The sequence below is a fragment of the Pan troglodytes genome, chromosome 5, assembly GCF_028858775.2.
Source record: "Pan troglodytes isolate AG18354 chromosome 5, NHGRI_mPanTro3-v2.0_pri, whole genome shotgun sequence".
Lineage (NCBI taxonomy): Eukaryota > Metazoa > Chordata > Mammalia > Primates > Hominidae > Pan > Pan troglodytes.
Genome location: NC_072403.2, coordinates 177,413,582 through 177,432,166, shown reverse-complemented (window position 1 = coordinate 177,432,166; position 18,585 = coordinate 177,413,582). Strand labels below are relative to the sequence as shown.

Sequence of the window (18,585 nt, the reverse complement as noted above, 5' to 3'; positions counted from 1 at the left end):
GGCTCGGGAGCTAGGGCAGGACTGTGCCCGCAGTTGGAGAATGTGGACCTAGAAGAGGTAAGGCGGTGGTTAACAGCAGGGGATTGCTTAAACTCATTCGAATTGAGATAGGAGCTAGAAGTAAGAGCATTGTCTCACTCATTACACACTTTTATATCCTTGTTGATAATTTGTCTTTTAAAATCATATAATTTGCTTTACAAAAGCTAAAGTTGTACATTAAACTCTCTTAATTACTACCACTTAATTATTCTGTTAAGTAGAGACTTCACTTAGGGTAGCCACATATCACAAGACCAAATCTATTCAAATTGTAGGGGATATGTCTTTGATTTTTTTTAAAGTTATTATTTTTCTTCAAGAGGAAAGATTAAACCAAGCCATATTTAGAAAATAAAGTCAGACATGGAGCACATAGTTATGAATGCAAGCAGCTGAAAAGGGAAAAGTCATTTTGGTTGAAAGGCTGGTGTTGAAAAAAAATATCTGCTAATGAGAAGCACAGTGTTTGGAGGCTGCATCCAGCTCACACACTTGCACGGGGAGAGTGAGGAACCAGGTTGCACAGCTACCTCCTCCTCTGGCCTTGCCACAAATTCCTGTCCCTTTAGAAAAGTCATTTCATTTCTGTGCACCTCAGACTTTGCTAATATAAAATGAAAGGATTGGGATAGATTTTCTCTTAAGACGTCTTCCCACTCTAAATTTCCAAAATTCAATGAAAATGAAAGCCTGATCCATAGCCATAAAAGTGTACCAGGGGATTTAGATGGCAGCCTAGTCAAAGCCTACATTGTATTTGATTTCTTCAGTAGCATTGAGGCAACAGGAACATATGATGCACTCCTCACGGGACTTGTGATAGAAGTGACTCTTGTTCTTATGATGAAAATGACACTAATTTTTAATTCCATTTTACTGTCCTGGCTGTCACTTCTGTGTGCTCTTTAATGAAGTAATACATACTTAAACTTCACTCCTGAAATACAGAAGTCTTTCTAGTCCTTACTATAAATGTGCAAATGCTATGCTGACCAGTCTTATATTGTTGTGTTCTAGAGACCGTGTAATTGGTTTGATGATGACTGCCTGTGACCTTTGTTCTGTGACAAAACTGTGGCCCGTTACAAAATTGACGGCAAATGATATATATGCAGAATTCTGGGCTGAGGTATGTCCTTGATTCTTATATTGACATAGATAGTGAGGAGAAATAAAATATATGGATCAATTGCTAAGAATACTTTAGTTGTTCATATTGATAGTTATTTCAGAGAACTGTGGTGAGTCACATACTGAAGGATTTAGCACTTAGGCAGATACAAAGAGAGAATGATCATTCTTTTACATATTACTTACATGTGTGTCTAATTCTCTGAGCTCAACTGAAAGAGTTTAGGAACTTACTGAACAGTAGTATAACAATTATCTTACTTAACAGCTGATCTTTTGTTCATTCATTCAATAAACATTACTGGCCATCTACTTTAGACAGGCACTGGACAAAGTACTCAGAGGGTCCCATAATACAGGATATATCCACCTGCAGTTAAAAATTCAGGAGAATAATTGTTTTGCACCATAGACATTGAGAATATGTAAATATAACCAATAGCTCACCTGCAAATTATGTGTTCTGCAGAATGTGTGGAATATTCATTCATAATACTCCTGAAACAACACGTAAATGACTTTTATTAACGCCTTTTCTTGACTGACTTATCTAATTTATCAGTGATGTGCATTGTACTGCTCAATTTGCTGATGGAATTGTATGTAAGTAAGTAGAATATCATTCTCCCATCCAAATGAGTCACGAATACCTAGGCCTTTGCATATTCAAAAATTACTCTATGAAGAAAGCTGTAAATCTTTTGAGTACCTCTTCTGGTTTGAATAAATAAAAGTAAATTTGGAGGACAAAGCAGCTGATAATTCAATCGTATATCTCATTCATACAGAAGAATGTATGTAAAACATAAACAGCAAATCATTCAGCCACAAGTTTAGTGGGAAAGGTTTATCATGTTGAATTATTTCATAATAATAAAGCCAAAGTATGTTTACTGTATGAGGATCACAGACCTTGAGTTGATTATACTCCCGGCATGATTTCTCCAGAATGCTTTACACATCGCATGTGCATGGTCTCGCATGAGCTTTTTCTTTATTTTATTGTGTATGTGTCAGAACCTAGTTACCATCAGACTCAAGTAGGAAGATTGATTTCAATGCACAGTTGACCCTTGAACAACATGGGTTTGAACTGTGTGGATCCACTTATATGTAGATATTTTTCAATAAAGATATTGAAAGATTTTTTTGGAGATTTATGACAAAAATACAGAACAATATATCCTAGAAATATAAAAAAATTTAAGTATGCCATAAGTGCATAAAATATATGTAGATACTAGTCAATTTTATCATTTACTACCATAAAATACACAAAAATCTATGATAAGTTAAAATTTATCAAAACTTATATACACACTTATAGACTGGAGAGAAATGTAAACAAACAGATGCCGTATTAAATTGTAACTGCGTAAAGTTAACCGTAGTACATACGGCAGTACTGTAATAATTTTGCAGCAACCTTCTTTTGCTGTTACGGTGAGCTCAGGTGTTACAAGTATCCACTTAAAATGCTGTGTTTAAAACGCTCTGTGATGCTAATTGTCTCTGAGCTATTCGTCTCTCCAGTAAATTGTGTATCACAGTAAAAAGTGATCTCTCGTGGTTCTTGCATAGTTTTCATTGTGTTTAGTGCAATACCTAAGTCCTCCGTAACACCATAGCACCTATACAGAGTTACACTAGGATGCTGGAAGTGCTCCCAAGAAGCAGAGAAAAGTCATGACATGACAAGAAAAAGTTGAGTTGCTTGATACGTTCCCTAGACTGAAGTCTGCAGCTGTGGTTGCCACCATTTTAACATAAATGTATCCCGTGTAAGGATCGTTGCAAAAAAAGAAAAGGAAATTCATGAAGCCATCACTGCAGCTATGACAGCAGGAGCAAAAACCTTGCACTGTTTGTGAAATATCTTTTTATCTCATACTAAAAATGCACGTTTTGTGTAGGTACAGGATTGCTATGAGAAAGGCATAACTATAGACTGTAATATGATTTCTATATTCTAGACAAATGTAGAAAATGTGCAGTCATTAAATGACAACTTAAAGTAAAAGGAAGGTGCAGGATTAAAAACTGGAGAATTTAATGCCAAAATGTGACCAATATGTAATGGAGATGTTTTTCCTTTATATTATTCACTGGTTATTCAGTCCACAGATAATGATTCAGCTCTCTGCATGCTCTTAGGTGCAGCCTTCACCAACCTCAATAGTCCACAGGAAGAAGCAGGAATATATTCACCAAGTCCTGACAGTTGTTCCCAGTATCTATAAAGTCCTGTCTCTTCTCTCCATCCTCACGATCTTTCCCCTCTTCAGGTCATCACCAACTCATGCCTTGAGTACTGCAACTTTCTAACTGAATTCCTTGCCATTACCTTTTAGAATTTGTGCAAAAGTAATTAATAATGTGGTCCTTGGTGCCAGGTTGCTTGAAATTAAAATTCCGCTTTGGCACTTGGTATTCAACCTCAGGCCAGTTTATGAGATAGGGATGATAATAATTCGGATTCCATCTGTACCCTGCTTCTGATCCTCTTGTTGTAATACAGACCAAAATCATGACCTCCGTGTGGAGAGCCCCACATGGCTGGCCCCCTGCCCACTGTCTCTGCAGGCATATTCCCCATCTCAGCCCCTAGCTGCCATTTAGGTCTTTGTTCCCTGCAGTCTCTGCCTGGAGCATGCTCCTGCCCTCTGCATTCTGTGAAAGCCTCAGATTGGCTCAGCCCTCTGTTAGAGCCATGGTCTGTAGCACTGGGTTCTTTTCCTTTTTAGCATTTTTGTTTCGAGTACATATTCAAATCATCGTTTGTTTAAAAAGCTGTTTCCTTGTTGGACTTGTCAAGTCTTTGAGAGCAAGGGACTTAGTATGTCTCACTCACTTTGGATAGAGAAGCAAGAGGTTTGAGACCACTGATTTTAAATTTAAAGTGGTAACAATGGAACAGCAGCCATGCCTGAAGTGGCTTTGCTTTGTCAGGACAAGTGCTTTGGTCCTGTACATAAAATACCTAATTATGGTGATAGTAGTTTGTTTGTAGACCCTATTTTAGCAAGTCTGGGAAGTTTCTAGGCTGTACTTCTGATTTCTAAAAACATGACCAACGTTACTAAAATAATAAAGACTATGAGGGAAGAGTGGGAAGTTAGGAAAAATATTAGGAAATCTTAAGGAAGAAGATTGTACAAGTTTTACCTTTAACAAATAAATAAAAAGCAAGATAATTTCTAAAATCTTTAAAATGGGAACAGCATATCCTAGAATATTTCATAAGGATTAAATGAAATAATATTTACAAATTACTTAGCTCAGGGCCTGCATCATAGTGAATCTTTAGTAACTATTACCTGTAACTGTAAGTGAATCTTCAGTAACTAACATAGTGATAGTAACTATTACCTGTAACTGTAAGTGAATCTTTAGTAACTAACATAGTGAATCTTTTTAGTAACTATTACCTGTAACTGTAAGTGAATCTTTAGTAACTAACATAGTGAATCTTTAGTAACTATTACCTGTAACTGTAAGTGAACCTTCAGTAACTAACATAGTTAATCTTTAGTAACTATTACCTATAATTGTAAATTAGATGATATGTGTAGTTTGTTGTACTGCGTCTTTACTAGCACATTTTAGCTGACTGGTGTTGTTTATCTTCCTCTGTAAATATTCCTCTGGAAAGCCAAACTTCACTGAGTTCCATGCACTTGGAAGATCATTTGGAAGAGAGAAGGGCCTGGAGGTTATTCCATATCTTGTTATTGTTATTTCTCCTCACTGTTTACTGTATCTCCTCTTATTATAACATTTATTTACTAACTTCTGCAAAATGAAACCAGTAATGATGGCTGGGTTTCTGGTAATTCAGTAGTGGAGAAAATCAGGATAAAGTACAAAATAATGATACATTAAGTTTTTCTTTATTTTGATGTACTTTTCTTGGGTTAACAACCACAAACATTATTTGTTTTGAAGAAAATTAATGAATAAAGGGAATAATTCAATAATATCAAAATAGTATAGCAATTTGAAATTTGAGAAAGCATGATTTTCTCCCCATTCATCTTAGGGTGATGAAATGAAGAAATTGGGAATACAGCCTATTCCTATGATGGACAGAGACAAGAAGGATGAAGTCCCCCAAGGCCAGGTATGAATTATTAAAGTAAATTGTAATTGCTAAAGCCAAATAGTTTAAGGTGGGCATAAAATCATACATAAATGGAAAGCATGTCATCATATATTATGTTAAGGGAATGGGTTATTCCGGGCAGATCTGGTGATTAATATAGAAACTTCAGAAATTTATCTTACAAGATTGAGAACTAGAAAAAGAAAAACTGTTTACCCTGAATAATCATCTACTCAAATGACCCTTCACTTGCTAAGACACTCAGAAAAGTAGACTCTAAAAGAGTTTATACTCTTAATCTGAGTTTGACGGCCAACTCCAACCACTGATTTTGTTCCCAAGGCTAAAAGCCACAGTGAGGAATCCTGAGGGTCTGGCTGCCTTGTGGACTGGAGGGACTTAGTGCTCAGAGGACAGAAGCTAGAACCACTTGAAACCTTCTCCATTTAGATGGAGTAAGACCAAGGTTAGGAAATCTCTGTGGACTGAAAGAATTCATACTACCTTGGCCACGACTCCTTTCTACAGCTGCCGTTGCAGTAAATAGGCTTTCTTTTCTGACTTGAAATAGAGGGGGTGGATGAATTTGAATTGTTTTATTTTTAACAAGCAGAAAATATTTTGTCATTGGCTAAACAAAGATATTTTTGGAGAGTTACATTATAGATTTTAATTCAGGTTCATTTTTTTCTGACAAATAATGCTTAGTATTTTAGTACATTTTATGTTTTGTCTCAACATAAATTGACATTAATTATCCTCTTTTCAGGTCATACTACATAATTTATTTTGCTTTCGAATGTTTTAAGAGGTCTTGTGCCTCGCTAGTTTTGCACATGTGTATGTGTGGTGTCATATATTTCTGAGAGTATGGCTTTCGTTAACTGTCTCATCTTCTAATGGCATAACAAGGAAGTTAGTTGTGGGCAAATAATTATGATACATATAAGTTTAGCAAATGTTTAAAAAAGTCCACAGGATGGTGGTTTTTGATAAGTTCTCAAATTTCCCTACTTTATTTAAAATTGATTTATACAAAATTTAGGCAAGTCCACAGCTCACAGAGGGTACCAGCACAACAAAGAGGCTGAATGAATGGCCATCGCCTCCACTTATGTCCCTGGCTAGGTTTTCTGATGGCATGGTCACTTTTCCCTCTTGATTAGAAATGGATCCTGAATACCTATCGTGTTTACTGCAGGTGTATTTTGAAGTTTTTGTCGCATTTTACCACTGTTCATGGAATTTTCCCATATATGGAGTCACAGCTATTAGTCATTCCTGTTTGGTGTCTGCTCTTCATATTGTATTTGAGAAGTTCTTTCCCATCTTGAGAGTAAATATATTTGCCTATATTTTCTTTAGTTTCTTCTTGATTACTTTCCATTTGATTTATTGACTTGTTTGGAATGTATCTTGTTATATTATTTAAGATAGGGATCTACAATTTCTTTCCTTCCCAGTAGTTAACAGTCATCCCAAGAATGCATGGTATAGCTGGAAATTTCTCATTGATGCTGTCAGCATATGGGTTTTGCTCTAGTGTTTTTAACTAAGATAATCGTTTGTTTTAGAATAGTTTGATTTGCATTTACAGCCTAATAAAGGTTTAAAGAAAAATTTCTATGATCGGTTCATATTTTACCAACCATATTGCTTCTAAATAGTTGATGACTGTGAAATTATTTGCCATAATAATGAAATACTCTAATTTCTAATATTAGTATCTTTTCTGGGATCTTCTGCCCCATGACATCTGTTAAATATTAGAATAAGAAAGTCTCTGCATGAGCCATAAAGTTAAAAATGGAAATAACACAGGCGCTATTCTAGTAAGAGTGCTATATGACGATAGACTTTATAACAGGAGAAAGCAAAAAGGAATAAATTTGATCCTTCTGTATGCTTCGATGCATATCACTGAAGTTCAGTACTTTCGAGAAATTGGTAAGCTGTGATTTGGGGTCACCTCTTCTAGAGAGCTATTTGTCTCGTACATGATGCAGCCACTTGGCCAGTGACTTATGACTAGACAAGCTGTGTTATCTGGCTGATAGTCACATATCTTTTACATCTGGACTTTAGTAAGCCAGTCTTATTTGCACAGTGACCCAGAATTCCTAATAAAATATTATTTATGTATTATTTAAAATACTACAGATTTTTAAACTTTGAAATGTGATATATTGGAAAAACAGTAAATAGGAAGAGCTATGATAAAACCAATGACATTTATTTTAGTTCAAATAAGAGGGCTGGGAGGATGAGTAAATATTGGGACACCACACAAGGCTCCAAAGCCAAGAGTAACAGACAAGCAGAAAGCACTGCTGTAAACCTGAGCACGAGGGCGGAAAGAGCCGTATGTATGAAAGAATAGCAGGCTTTACGTTGAAGTGTCTGCAAGAAAGCACTAAAGGTGACTGGAGATAACACAGGACTTGACTGATCAACTGACTGATCTATTAGCGAAATGTCATTTAATGTACTTGGGTCTTAGATTTCAGTAGGTATTAACCTTTGTAATATGTTTTGAATCTTCATGTGTTTTATTTCTAGAATCCATTTTAATGCATTTTAAAATACAGTCTATAATAGTATTCATGGAACCCAAATATCACATACAGCAAAACTAGAACATGCAATTTCATAATTAGGCCTCAGAAACAGAACAGTCACTTAAGAAATATAAATATCACTAGAATTGCTAATGTGCACTTTTGTTTCTTGTCCGTGGTTTTCGCACGGAGGCAGCTTGGGTTCTACAATGCCGTGGCCATTCCCTGCTATACAACCCTTACCCAGATCCTCCCTCCCACGGAGCCTCTTCTGAAAGCATGCAGGTATGTACTATGGTTCAAGCCGTAAAAATATTGTTTCTAACAACACTGAGATCTGTATAGGATTTTTGTACCCCACTAGTGTGTTGTGGTCTGTGTGTTTGTCTAGATGTCGAGTTGTTGTGCTCAGGGGCTCGGGGCCTCCTTACCTGGCTTCCCCAGGGCCACGACTTCTCCCCTTTGGTTCAATTCTCCTCAAAGACGAGCCTCAGGCACCTTGGGTGCTTGGGTAGCTTCTTCTGGCCACACTCTGAAGAGAGGGACAGTGGGAACAGGCTGGGGGCTGGGGCCAGGCACAGTCAGGGCCCAGATGACCGAGTGACTGGGAGGGCCTCTGTCTCGGTATGGGAGACCCTTCTCACTTTCTTATGCCCACGTTCAGTCTAGGTGGGGTGCCAGGTCTTTCTTTGAGAAAGGGCATGTGTGTGGTTCTTGCAAGGCAGCTTGGTTTCAAGCCTAATGAGAGCTGCATCTGTGCTGAAAGGACCTTGTCCCTGGAGGTCCTCAAGCCTGGGATAGAAGCCCTTGGCCAGGCTGCCTTATTCTGCTAAGTGAGACATGGAGTCAGTCCTGCAAGAGGGGCCCCTGGCTCTCATGACTCGTACAGCCACAGTATGTCCCTATGTAGTACACTATGTATATGTGAAGAGTGTCTATTCATATCAAGTCCTTCATACACCAAAAAGGAGGAAGAAGTTTTTATTATTATTGTTATTTTGCAGAGGACCTGCCCAATGCTGTTTTTAAAAAGACAAGGTAATGGTGTCTATGGAGGATGCCTGTGCAGGAAGAGGCTGACTAGATCACACAGTCTGTTGTTTAAATGGAAGAAGGGGACCTTAAATTTTGGATAACCGCTTCCTCTTTAAGTCTTTTTCTCATTCCAAAAAGACATTTAAGCATTGTTATCTCTTCTAGATTCATTATTTCTCCCTATTCCATTCTTATCCTTTTTAAAGAGTGAACTCGGTTGAGAACCTTGGATATTTTTAAAGATTTTCATTTTACTTTATAAATTCCCTCTGAGGAAGTCAAAGGGTTGTAGCCAGCAGCTGTGCGTGTGAGTCTTTTCTAGGTGAATTGGCTCCGGGCCATGTTTTAACTACTTAGCCATAGCTCTGCCTGGGGTGGGTTGGAGTGGATGCCCTGTGGGAGGACGGAGGACAGACACTGGCCAGAGAGTTTTACACAAAACCAGAAACTTAGTATACTCTTATCTTCTGCTGTTGAAATTTTTTTTCTGCTTTTTTCAAGGAAAGACCAATAAGCAATATTAAAAATTTTATATATATAATATTTAAGAAACGGTTTCTCCTTCCTTCCTGCTCCTGCGGATATAAGCGTAGCTTCCCACCTTGTTCTGTTGAGCCTTAATTGACCTTAATCCCTGGTTAGTTTATTAAAATCTTACCTTATTACAAAGGCCTAAGTCATAATGGGCAATATGGAGTGTGAGGCCAGATCATTCTTGAAGGAATTAGGTTATAAAAGTGCGTGCAAAATTAAAGAGAAAGTGGGATATCAATGTAAATTCAAAGATGTTGTTTAAACCAATACTAAGCAATCTTCAAAAGTCCTTTCCTGTCCAGAAATCCTGTGTGTTTTATGCCAGGTACTTGGAAGCCAGGTCATGAGTGCTGACTGTGCGTGCCTGGTGCTGTAGGGAGCTATGGAGGCGCGTGCCCGGCGCTGTAGGGAGCTATGGAGGCGCGTGCCCGGCGCTGTAGGGAGCTATGGAGGCGCGTGCCCGGCGCTGTAGGGCGCTATGGAGGCACGTGCCCGGTGCTCTAGGGCGCTATGGAGGCGTGTGCCCGGCGCTGTAGGGCGCTATGGAGGCGCGTGCCCGGCGCTGTAGGGAGCTATGGAGGTGCCTTCCTTGTGGAGCTCTGAGAACACGGTGTCCACTGTGTGGGCAGCTCTGCCTCATTCCTGCTTCAGTATACTTGGCTGGACCACATAACTTCTTAAAGGCCATTTTAATCTTATTAACGCTTAAAAAGCGTATGATGTATCATCGGTGTCCAAGGAAACATACCAAAATTAGTGTATGGCTTTTTCCAATATATCAGAAGTCTCTAGGGTCTGGAAAAATAATACTTGATGATATGTTACAAAAGTTAAAAGGGCTATACTTTTCAGTTATATTTTAGGGTTTTGTCTATCTGAATGTGTCTTAGCATGTTTGCTGAAAGAAATTTGAGAGAATTTTAAAACTGTGTCTCATAGGAGTTTTGTATTTCCCAATGCCAAGATTCCCATGTGACTTCACACAGGAATGTGGCTAAGAGCTCTGCCGGGGTAGCCATGTAGAGTAAGATGGTTGTGCAGTGGTTGTGATCACGCAGTTAGAGAAGATGACGATGCCTGTGAAGCTTGAACCACAGACACTGAGAGAGAAAGATTAGCGGACTTGAGAAATGAGACTGCCTCGGGTGAGGACTTACCAGAGCACAAACACGGTTTTACTGTAACAAGAAAATTTCAGAAGTTTGTGCCAGGTGTAACTTAGGATGACTTTGTACATACGACACACTGTTCAGAATAAGAACAAGTGTAAGATGATGAGGTTTAGGCCTCCTGGGAGACACACTGTCGACATTTCTCAGTAGGAAGGTCCGTGTTGTCACCAAGTGTTCCTACTGCTCTGGGACCTCCTCCTTTGCACGATCCCGCATATTCCTCAGTAGTAAACCCTAGGGCTCTTTCCCTGTTCAAGTTAATCCTTCTTTCTAAGAAAGGACGTATGCTGAGCCCTAGCATTTCTGCTGCTTTCGCGGTCCAGAGCGGATGGACCAAGGTGCCCCTGACCCTCTGGCACCTCTGAATCTCTTTCCTGAACAGCCATCACAGGAACCTGCCTGGCCATGTCGTGCTGGTAACCATGTCAGAGGGCCCCACACAATGCCGTTGTGCAGAGCTGTGCCACAGGACTGTTTGGTTAGTTTTCAAGACAAAGTCCAGAAATCCTTTATTCAGCTTCTCCTGAAACTGCATCTTTTATCCCTAGGGATAATCTCAGTCAGTGGGAGAAGGTGATTCGAGGGGAGGAGACTGCAACCTGGATTTCATCCCCATCCGTGGCTCAGAAGGCAGCTGCATCTGAAGATTGAGCACTGGTCACCCTGACTCGCTGTCCCACCTACAGATCCTCATCTTGCTTCTTTGACATTCTTTTCCTTTTTTGGGGGGGGTGGGGGGAACCTACACCTGGTAACTGGGGTGCAAACCTCTTCAAGAAGGTAACATCAAATAAATGAGTCAAGCAGAGGACTTCCTGCCAATCTCTTCTGTGAGGCATCATAGACACTGAGCAACCAGGACCACCCCCATGTTCAGAAATCAGCTGGCCAAGTGACTCCATTTGACTTGCAAACCAGCCTTTTCTAATAGGCTAATATTGCTGAGGCCTTAAAGGAAGTGGACAAAAATTATCCAGAAGGGGTACTTTTCCATTGTATCTTTCTAATAAGGGTTTAAAATGGTACTATTATGGTATTGTACTTGGGCTTTAACATCAATGTTGCTTTGATGTTGTTGGATATAAATAGGAATTTTTACACATTACTATTGTGAATGGTGAATGTTCATGTACGACCTACTTGTAATTAACTTGAGTTGTAGTCCACAGCCTCAGGACAAATGTTGTTGAGGTTACAGAGTAAGAAATGATGGCAAAACGTCAAACTCTTATTTCAGAGCTTCATGAATTTAGTTAGACTAAACATAATTCTTTAAGTTCAACCTAAAGGGCTGAGATCAATAAATTTAACACTAGAAGAAGTAGACTTCCTGTCTTTTTGAGAAGAGATGAGGTATATGTTACAATAAATCTCAGAACTTCAAGTAGCAGTTCAAAAGATGTCAGTTTTTAAAATTGTTTTTGTTGTTGTCTTGGCAGTTTTACTGAACCCTTTGCATAAAGAACAAAATAAAAGCACGGCGTTGTAATTTTTTTAATGGACAAGTCTTACAGATATGAAGGGTACATTTTTCATAATGATTCCTTTATATTTTCACTTTGTGTCATTGCAGAATTTTAGACTCTCATTCACAATGAAAAGTTTATTTTAAACATTGTTTAATTAAAATACCATACAGTTCTCTTTTAAACATCAAACCATAAAAAGTGTATTTTGTAATTTTACTCTGACCTGCCGCAGTCACCTCTCACTTATCTCTTCCACGTACTGCACGGTCGTATTTCATGAGCTTTCTGTCCATAGCACAGAAACAGAGCAGAAAGTAGTACAATCATGTTGGACCTTCTTTCTGTTCTCTTTACTCTTCTCACAGATCAGATCACTCCATAGAAGCCTGTGGGTTTCGATGGTTTCTTCTATACACCTTTTTGGTTGACCAGTATTACTATACAATGTAAGTGTTTTAAAAAATACGAAAGTAATACTCTGCACCCCTTCCTACAAAGATGATAAAGCAGTCACTTCTGGCGCATTTTAATAATTTAAAGATTTTTAGTGCAATGGCACGGTAACCTCCAAACCTGAATTAGACAGAGACTCACTCAAGAAGTGACAGGCCCATCATATCAAATAACTTATTCACTTTTCATGTGGCAGGAAACTGGAATATCGCTTTTAATAAAATGGAAAAATATGCTTCTACATATTTACTACCATAGGCGTTTTGTTCATATGAGCCTGGTTTGTGCAAAATTAAATCAGAGGCTTCTACAACATGGTTTATTTATGTTGTAGCAGAGTTGGCTCTACATAAACATTGTTCTTATTTTAAAATTAACACTATGTGTTCAGTTTTCTTGTGGGCTTCTGAAAGTTGCCATCTTCCCTCCGTGGAGCTCCATTTGCTATTTTCATTATACACTATGAGGTAAAATGTAATAACAAAAGAGAGAGAAGTACCACTGTGGCTAGATATATACACACACATATATATATGGATGGATGTAATATATGTAGAACACACACATAGATGTATATAGGATACACACTCATGTATGTAAACATATACATATGTGTATATATGATACATACACATACACACACACGAGAGACAGAAGGAAAGAGAGGAAGAGAGAAGCAAACATGTAGGAAAAAATATAAATCAGCCCCATTCTCCCATTCTTTAAGAACAATGATTTTTCTTGATGGAAAATGCATATCACTTGACAGTTGACAAGAAAGTGTCATTTTTGTGTTAGTGTATCATATAATTGAATTTGAACAAGATACATATTTTTCTGCATACAAATTTATGAAGCTGGAGTCTACCAAACACAGCTTTAGTCACAAAAGTTAGTTTAGTTATCTCATTTCGCTTGGAGACGGAATTTCAGGAAGGGATATATTATTTAAGATTATTGTTTAATTACAAGAATTTTAAAAGAATGTGTGAATTCTGTTTTTTAATATAGAAAATAATTATGGAGGTAGGAATCTCATGGCTACATTTACATTTTTAGGTTATTACAGAAAATTCTCTTAATTTATTATAGTCAAGTGTATTATGTAATCTCTATTTAGAACAGTTTCCCAAAGGAATGTGATTGGATTTACTGGTTGGTTAATTTCTTGTGAAATATTATCATAATAGAAGCACAGCTTGAACAAAAGACTGAATTCTGATGTAAACTGTCAATATTGCTTTTACCATGTGTAAGATTTACTTAGTAATCACAGATTTACCTAAAATAAAAGGACCCGGGTTGCAGTGATATTTAGTTAATGATTTGTTTTGGAAAACATGCAGTTAGGAGTATTTTTGTATTTTGTCAGATGTTTAGGAGACAGACTTTCAGGTCATGTTTCTTGTCTTTTTCCCAGATCTTTTCTTAAAAGAACAGTGTGACACCAGAAGCCAAGAGATGGTTTTTACTAACAGCTTTGATGAGTTCCTATTAAGGTCATATTGTGTATTGTGCCAAATTTTCCACCCAGTATAAATTTAGTAACCTGCTATGAGCATATGTAGGATATTCAATTTGCAGACACTTTTGTTGGTTATGTTGGTTTATAATAGACAAGTTTTATGGTCATATGCAATTATTCCATTGTCTTTTTGGACACAGTGAATATGTTTTTTAGCTAAAAATGTCCTTGGAAACGTAAATGCCTGCCAATAACATGAAATATTGAATTCGGGCAATGTGAATTAATTAATTAGAAAAGGGTCAAAAGAAATACAATGGATGTGGAAACTAATTCTAAAAAATAGCCCTATTAATAGGGCAGAGACTCTGGTCCATTTCCCAGCTGTACTTCTCTCTAAGAGGTGTATGAAAAACCCATCTTGCAAAAGAAACCAAAATATTAGACACAATCGTTCCCATTCCTGACTCTTCAATGGAAAAGGAAGGTACAGATGTTTACAGTGGTGCCCCAGGTGACTCGTTCTCACCACAACAAAAGCAACTAATTGGAAACTAGATGTGTTCAATAATAGATTTCCTCTTTTTTGGCATGCTTTTTAGATTTTTTTTCATTTTGTAAAATCTCAGTTAATTTTTCTTTATTGGTATATTTGTGTATACGAGACATGTTTGTACAGGATATAAATAGATGCATAAATCCTTAGATACCTGGGTTTTTAATAGGTTTAGGTTTGGGTATTGTGTTTCTGGTCTTTTAACTCAAAATTAAGGTTTGAGCTTTAATAGGACTAAATTATTCACCTGCCTTGGCCTGTGCCTTTATTTTAAATACTGCAATGTTACTTCTTCATTCATGTATTTATTAGTTTGCTTTTCTTGCTTAAGTATAATTGAAAATATTTGCAGGAACGCACAATTCATTTTATCAAGTTGAATGAAAAGGACCATTCTCTCCTCATCAGATTTCTGTTCTTTATTTGACTTCATTGACATATACCCTGGTGACTGTAACCAGTGAACTGTTCAGAGTCAGTCTTTTCGGCAAGAACTTCAGAGAACTGTGACATTGGTTATGATGTGATTTTGGGGGGTTTCAGGTACCTAAGCATGATTTTTAAAATCACTTCTCTCTTTACATATTTCGAACATATGTTTGCTTTCTACACTTCGCAGATTTTATTTAGGATTTAATTCTTTAAAGACTATATTCATTTAGTCACTATAGTGGATCTCTTCTATTGCAAGTATTGATCTGATTTTTAAATTATGTAAAATGTAAATCAGCCAAGTATGTCATCCGTTATAGTTTCCCCATGCTTTCAGCGCATGGCCATGAGATTTTTACATGTGCATAAGTATTTAGCCAATACACATTTTGCTGACTTCTTTAACCATTTACATTGTTTAAATTAGTAATATCCAATGCAGTGCACACTTTTTTGTCTTTTTTCCAACGGAATATTTTGGTGGTCTGTAGCGTTGGATGCATTTTCTATGATAAAAATAGCAAGAAAAAATTAAAAAGTGTCAACGGTGTGCTGGTTCTAAATTAAGAAGATAGAACAAAGAGAAAGACATTAATGTTACCCAAGAAACACATTTAACATCCGAAGAAGCAATGCTGTCCTCACTTGATGTTTCTCTTCTCAACCCAGCAATGGAGAGCAGGGCTTGCAAAGCCGTACAGAGCCTACATGCTCTTTCCTGCAAGTGGGAGAAAACTAATCAATGGCACACAGGGCCAGGTGTGGCCCTGTGAGGCAAAGGATAATGTCACCTCAGGACCAAGGCGGAAACTTACAGCTGAATCCAGGGCTTACTAAGTAGGGAAGTCAGTTTACACATTTCAGTTTTCCTCTGATGTTTTTGAGGTACTGTGAATTTGCAGAAGTTTTAAGCAGAAGGGTTTTGTTTCTATTGTAAGTTAGGTTCTAAAAGTGTATAATCTAATACTCTAGCCCAACTGAAATATTATATCTTGGGCGTTACAGCCTTTGTCTTTTTCTTTAGTCACCTTAATACCCAGTCCTATGCTGTACCTCTAATAGCCTATATAAATGACATATAGGAATATTATTTTCCATATGATCTGTTGTATGGTGTATATGCTATGTGTTCATTTCGTGTGCAAGTTCAGAGTGTAATAGATTTACCCAGAGAAGGTGTTTCTATACAATGCCCCTACCTATTTGAAATTACATGCTTGCCCAACACACTGTGAAATAGTTACCAAAATTTGTACAAATGCAGCATCTTCATTCTTTCTGAGAAGACAAGATGGTTTTCTTTACATGAACAAATGAACAAAAGAGATCCTAGATCCATAACGTAGCTAAGGCATCTAAGAGTTTGCTGTTGATAATCTTGCTGACCAAAAACTACTGGAGAGTAACACAGGTTATATGCCATCACAAATACAATGCTCATAAAGAACTGATTTGTAGAGTCAATGAACCTGTGTCCAGAATTTTAGTAGGCTCTCTATTGGAAGGAGAAAGAATTTCAAGTTAACAGTATCTAACTTTATCATAGTTGATGTTAGTAAATTTTAAAAAATGATTTTATATGTATGACAAAAATCTTTGTAAAATGCGCAAGTGCAATAATTTAAAGAGGTCTTAACTTTGCATTTATAAATTATAAATATTGTACATGTGTGTAATTTTTTCATGTATTCATTTGCAGTCTTTGTATTTAAAAAACATTTACTGTTATGTTTGTATAATAGAACAGTAATCATTTATTATAATCTAGGCAAGTTGTAAATAAATTCATAATTCAAACAGCCAGTATATATGCATATATGAGTGTTATATTGCAAAATCTTTGTTTTACTTACATGGTTAAAGCAGCAAGAATTCTTTTGTTGATATGTAATTATACACATAAAATATATATATGTATGATACATGAAATATATTTAGAAATGTTCATAATTTTAATGGATATCCTTTGGTGTGAATAATTGAATACAGAGTTTTTAAAATATCTTTCACGTATATCACTTGCTCTCATTTGTGGGGAAGATAATAGACATTTCACAGAAGGTCATTTGAGAACACTCCAGGCCTTGTTTGCCTAGAAAACACGAAGTTTACATTGAATTAACATGTTGTGTTTGCTTCACCCATTTTCTAGCAGACAGCACAAGACAACATAAAATGTTAAATGTTATGATTGACTAACTCTAAGTCCATTCTGTAGTTTTAAAGATTCAGATACTGTGTAGGGAACCCGTGGTGCTGCAGTGACGGCTTCAGGTTACTGAGCCAGCATCCCTGAGTGCCAACCCGCAGGCTTCCCCGGGAGCTTCCGTGGCCCTCGGAGTCTTTGCGGCAACAACGCAAATGCACACTCACTAAAAGCACACCCTCCTGAAAAGAGAAGTGCTGGGCAAAACACAGTGGTGCATGTGTGTTTATGTGTACGTGTTGGGATTCTTTCTGCTATAGGAAAGAACACATTCAGGGCTAAAACCTCACATACTGTGTACACAGTGATAAGTATACTCATGGTCTTATCTTTAAAACTCTGGGTAAAGAAATTATGTTTTTATTTTGACTATCTCTGTTTGCCATCAAATGAGTAGGCAAATGATAAATATGTAAGACCAAAAAGTTAAATTTTATCCCTGATCCTCTCTAACCTTAAACATATTAGAGCTAAATGTGAGAGGCTTAAACATATGAGTGTCCACAGCCTTGTGAATTAGAAGGAAAAGGAATTCTTCTCCAATACCAAACTCTTACTAATGGAATGCCCTTCGGATGCATAGCACTATACATAATTGTAGACAGGATTTTTGTTAAATATTCATTTCCTGTGAAATATTCATTTCCTGTGCTAAAAATAAATTTCATGAGCTAATGTATCCATAAAGTTATTTAGTTATTCAAGTTGCAGATTGGCACTCTGTAAAGCTGATCTGAATTTGAATCCTCATCTTAACTGTGCATACCTTTGATTTTTCCATCAACTGTAATGCAACAGTGTTGAGAGTAAAACTTCTCCATCACATGTATTTCCTAATGCAAGAAGAATCCTCAAAAGCAACACTTACCAAACAAACATTTATTCAACCAGCATTTATTAGGCACTTAGTGTGTGGAAGGAAAGACTGGAAGGAGAAGAGATTAGAAGCAGAGGACGGGATGTCATGTTTCTGTAGGGTTGGCCCTCACACCTTCATCTTGCCAAAGACAAAGTCACTTAGCCATGGATTCCTGTGCACTTGTGCCTTTCCGTAAGTACTACTTTCATGATCGTAGTTACTGCAGTGTGGAAGAGAAAGCACACATTTAAAGACCTGAAGATCTCAGATACTTAATTACAATTTTTAATTTCAAAAACCCGCAATTGATTCCATTCTTATAAAAGGAAACGAAGCTTGATGAGACAGAAACCAAACAGAAGCATGCCCCTGCATGTCTACAGCTTTTTCCTCTCCCACACCCTTCGCCCACTATCAGAAATAAAAAGACGCCTCCCACGGCAGATCTAGACATTTCCTCGACAGTGAAGAGCAAAGGATAGTGACTAGAAAATAAAATCAGGAATGTATTTGAAATATCAACTTCCAAATTCTTAGCTGGTAGTTGTATATATTCAGATAATGTCTAGCT

The 18,585-nt window shown here is 37.3% G+C and overlaps 1 protein-coding gene across 8 annotated transcripts in view; it reads left to right on the top strand.

Moving 5' to 3' along the window:
- Nucleotides 1-16,905, top strand: part of PDE10A (phosphodiesterase 10A) — a 338,418-nt gene extending 321,513 nt beyond the window's left edge. For 7 of the 8 annotated variants that reach the window (XR_010158247.1, XM_518849.7, XM_016956602.4 and 4 more), the window contains 4 exons: nt 1,060-1,171; nt 5,213-5,293; nt 8,030-8,118; nt 11,123-16,905. Coding sequence is in view for 6 of the 8 variants with exons in the window: in XM_518849.7 (XP_518849.4) it covers nt 1,060-1,171; nt 5,213-5,293; nt 8,030-8,118; nt 11,123-11,225 (385 nt within the window). In the remaining 2 variants the exon portion in view is untranslated. Of the gene's footprint in view, nt 1-1,059; nt 1,172-5,212; nt 5,294-8,029; nt 8,119-11,122 lie in introns of those variants that run through there. The other variant, XR_008548732.2, reaches the window with a different exon arrangement.
- Nucleotides 16,906-18,585: the final 1,680 nt, after the last annotated feature.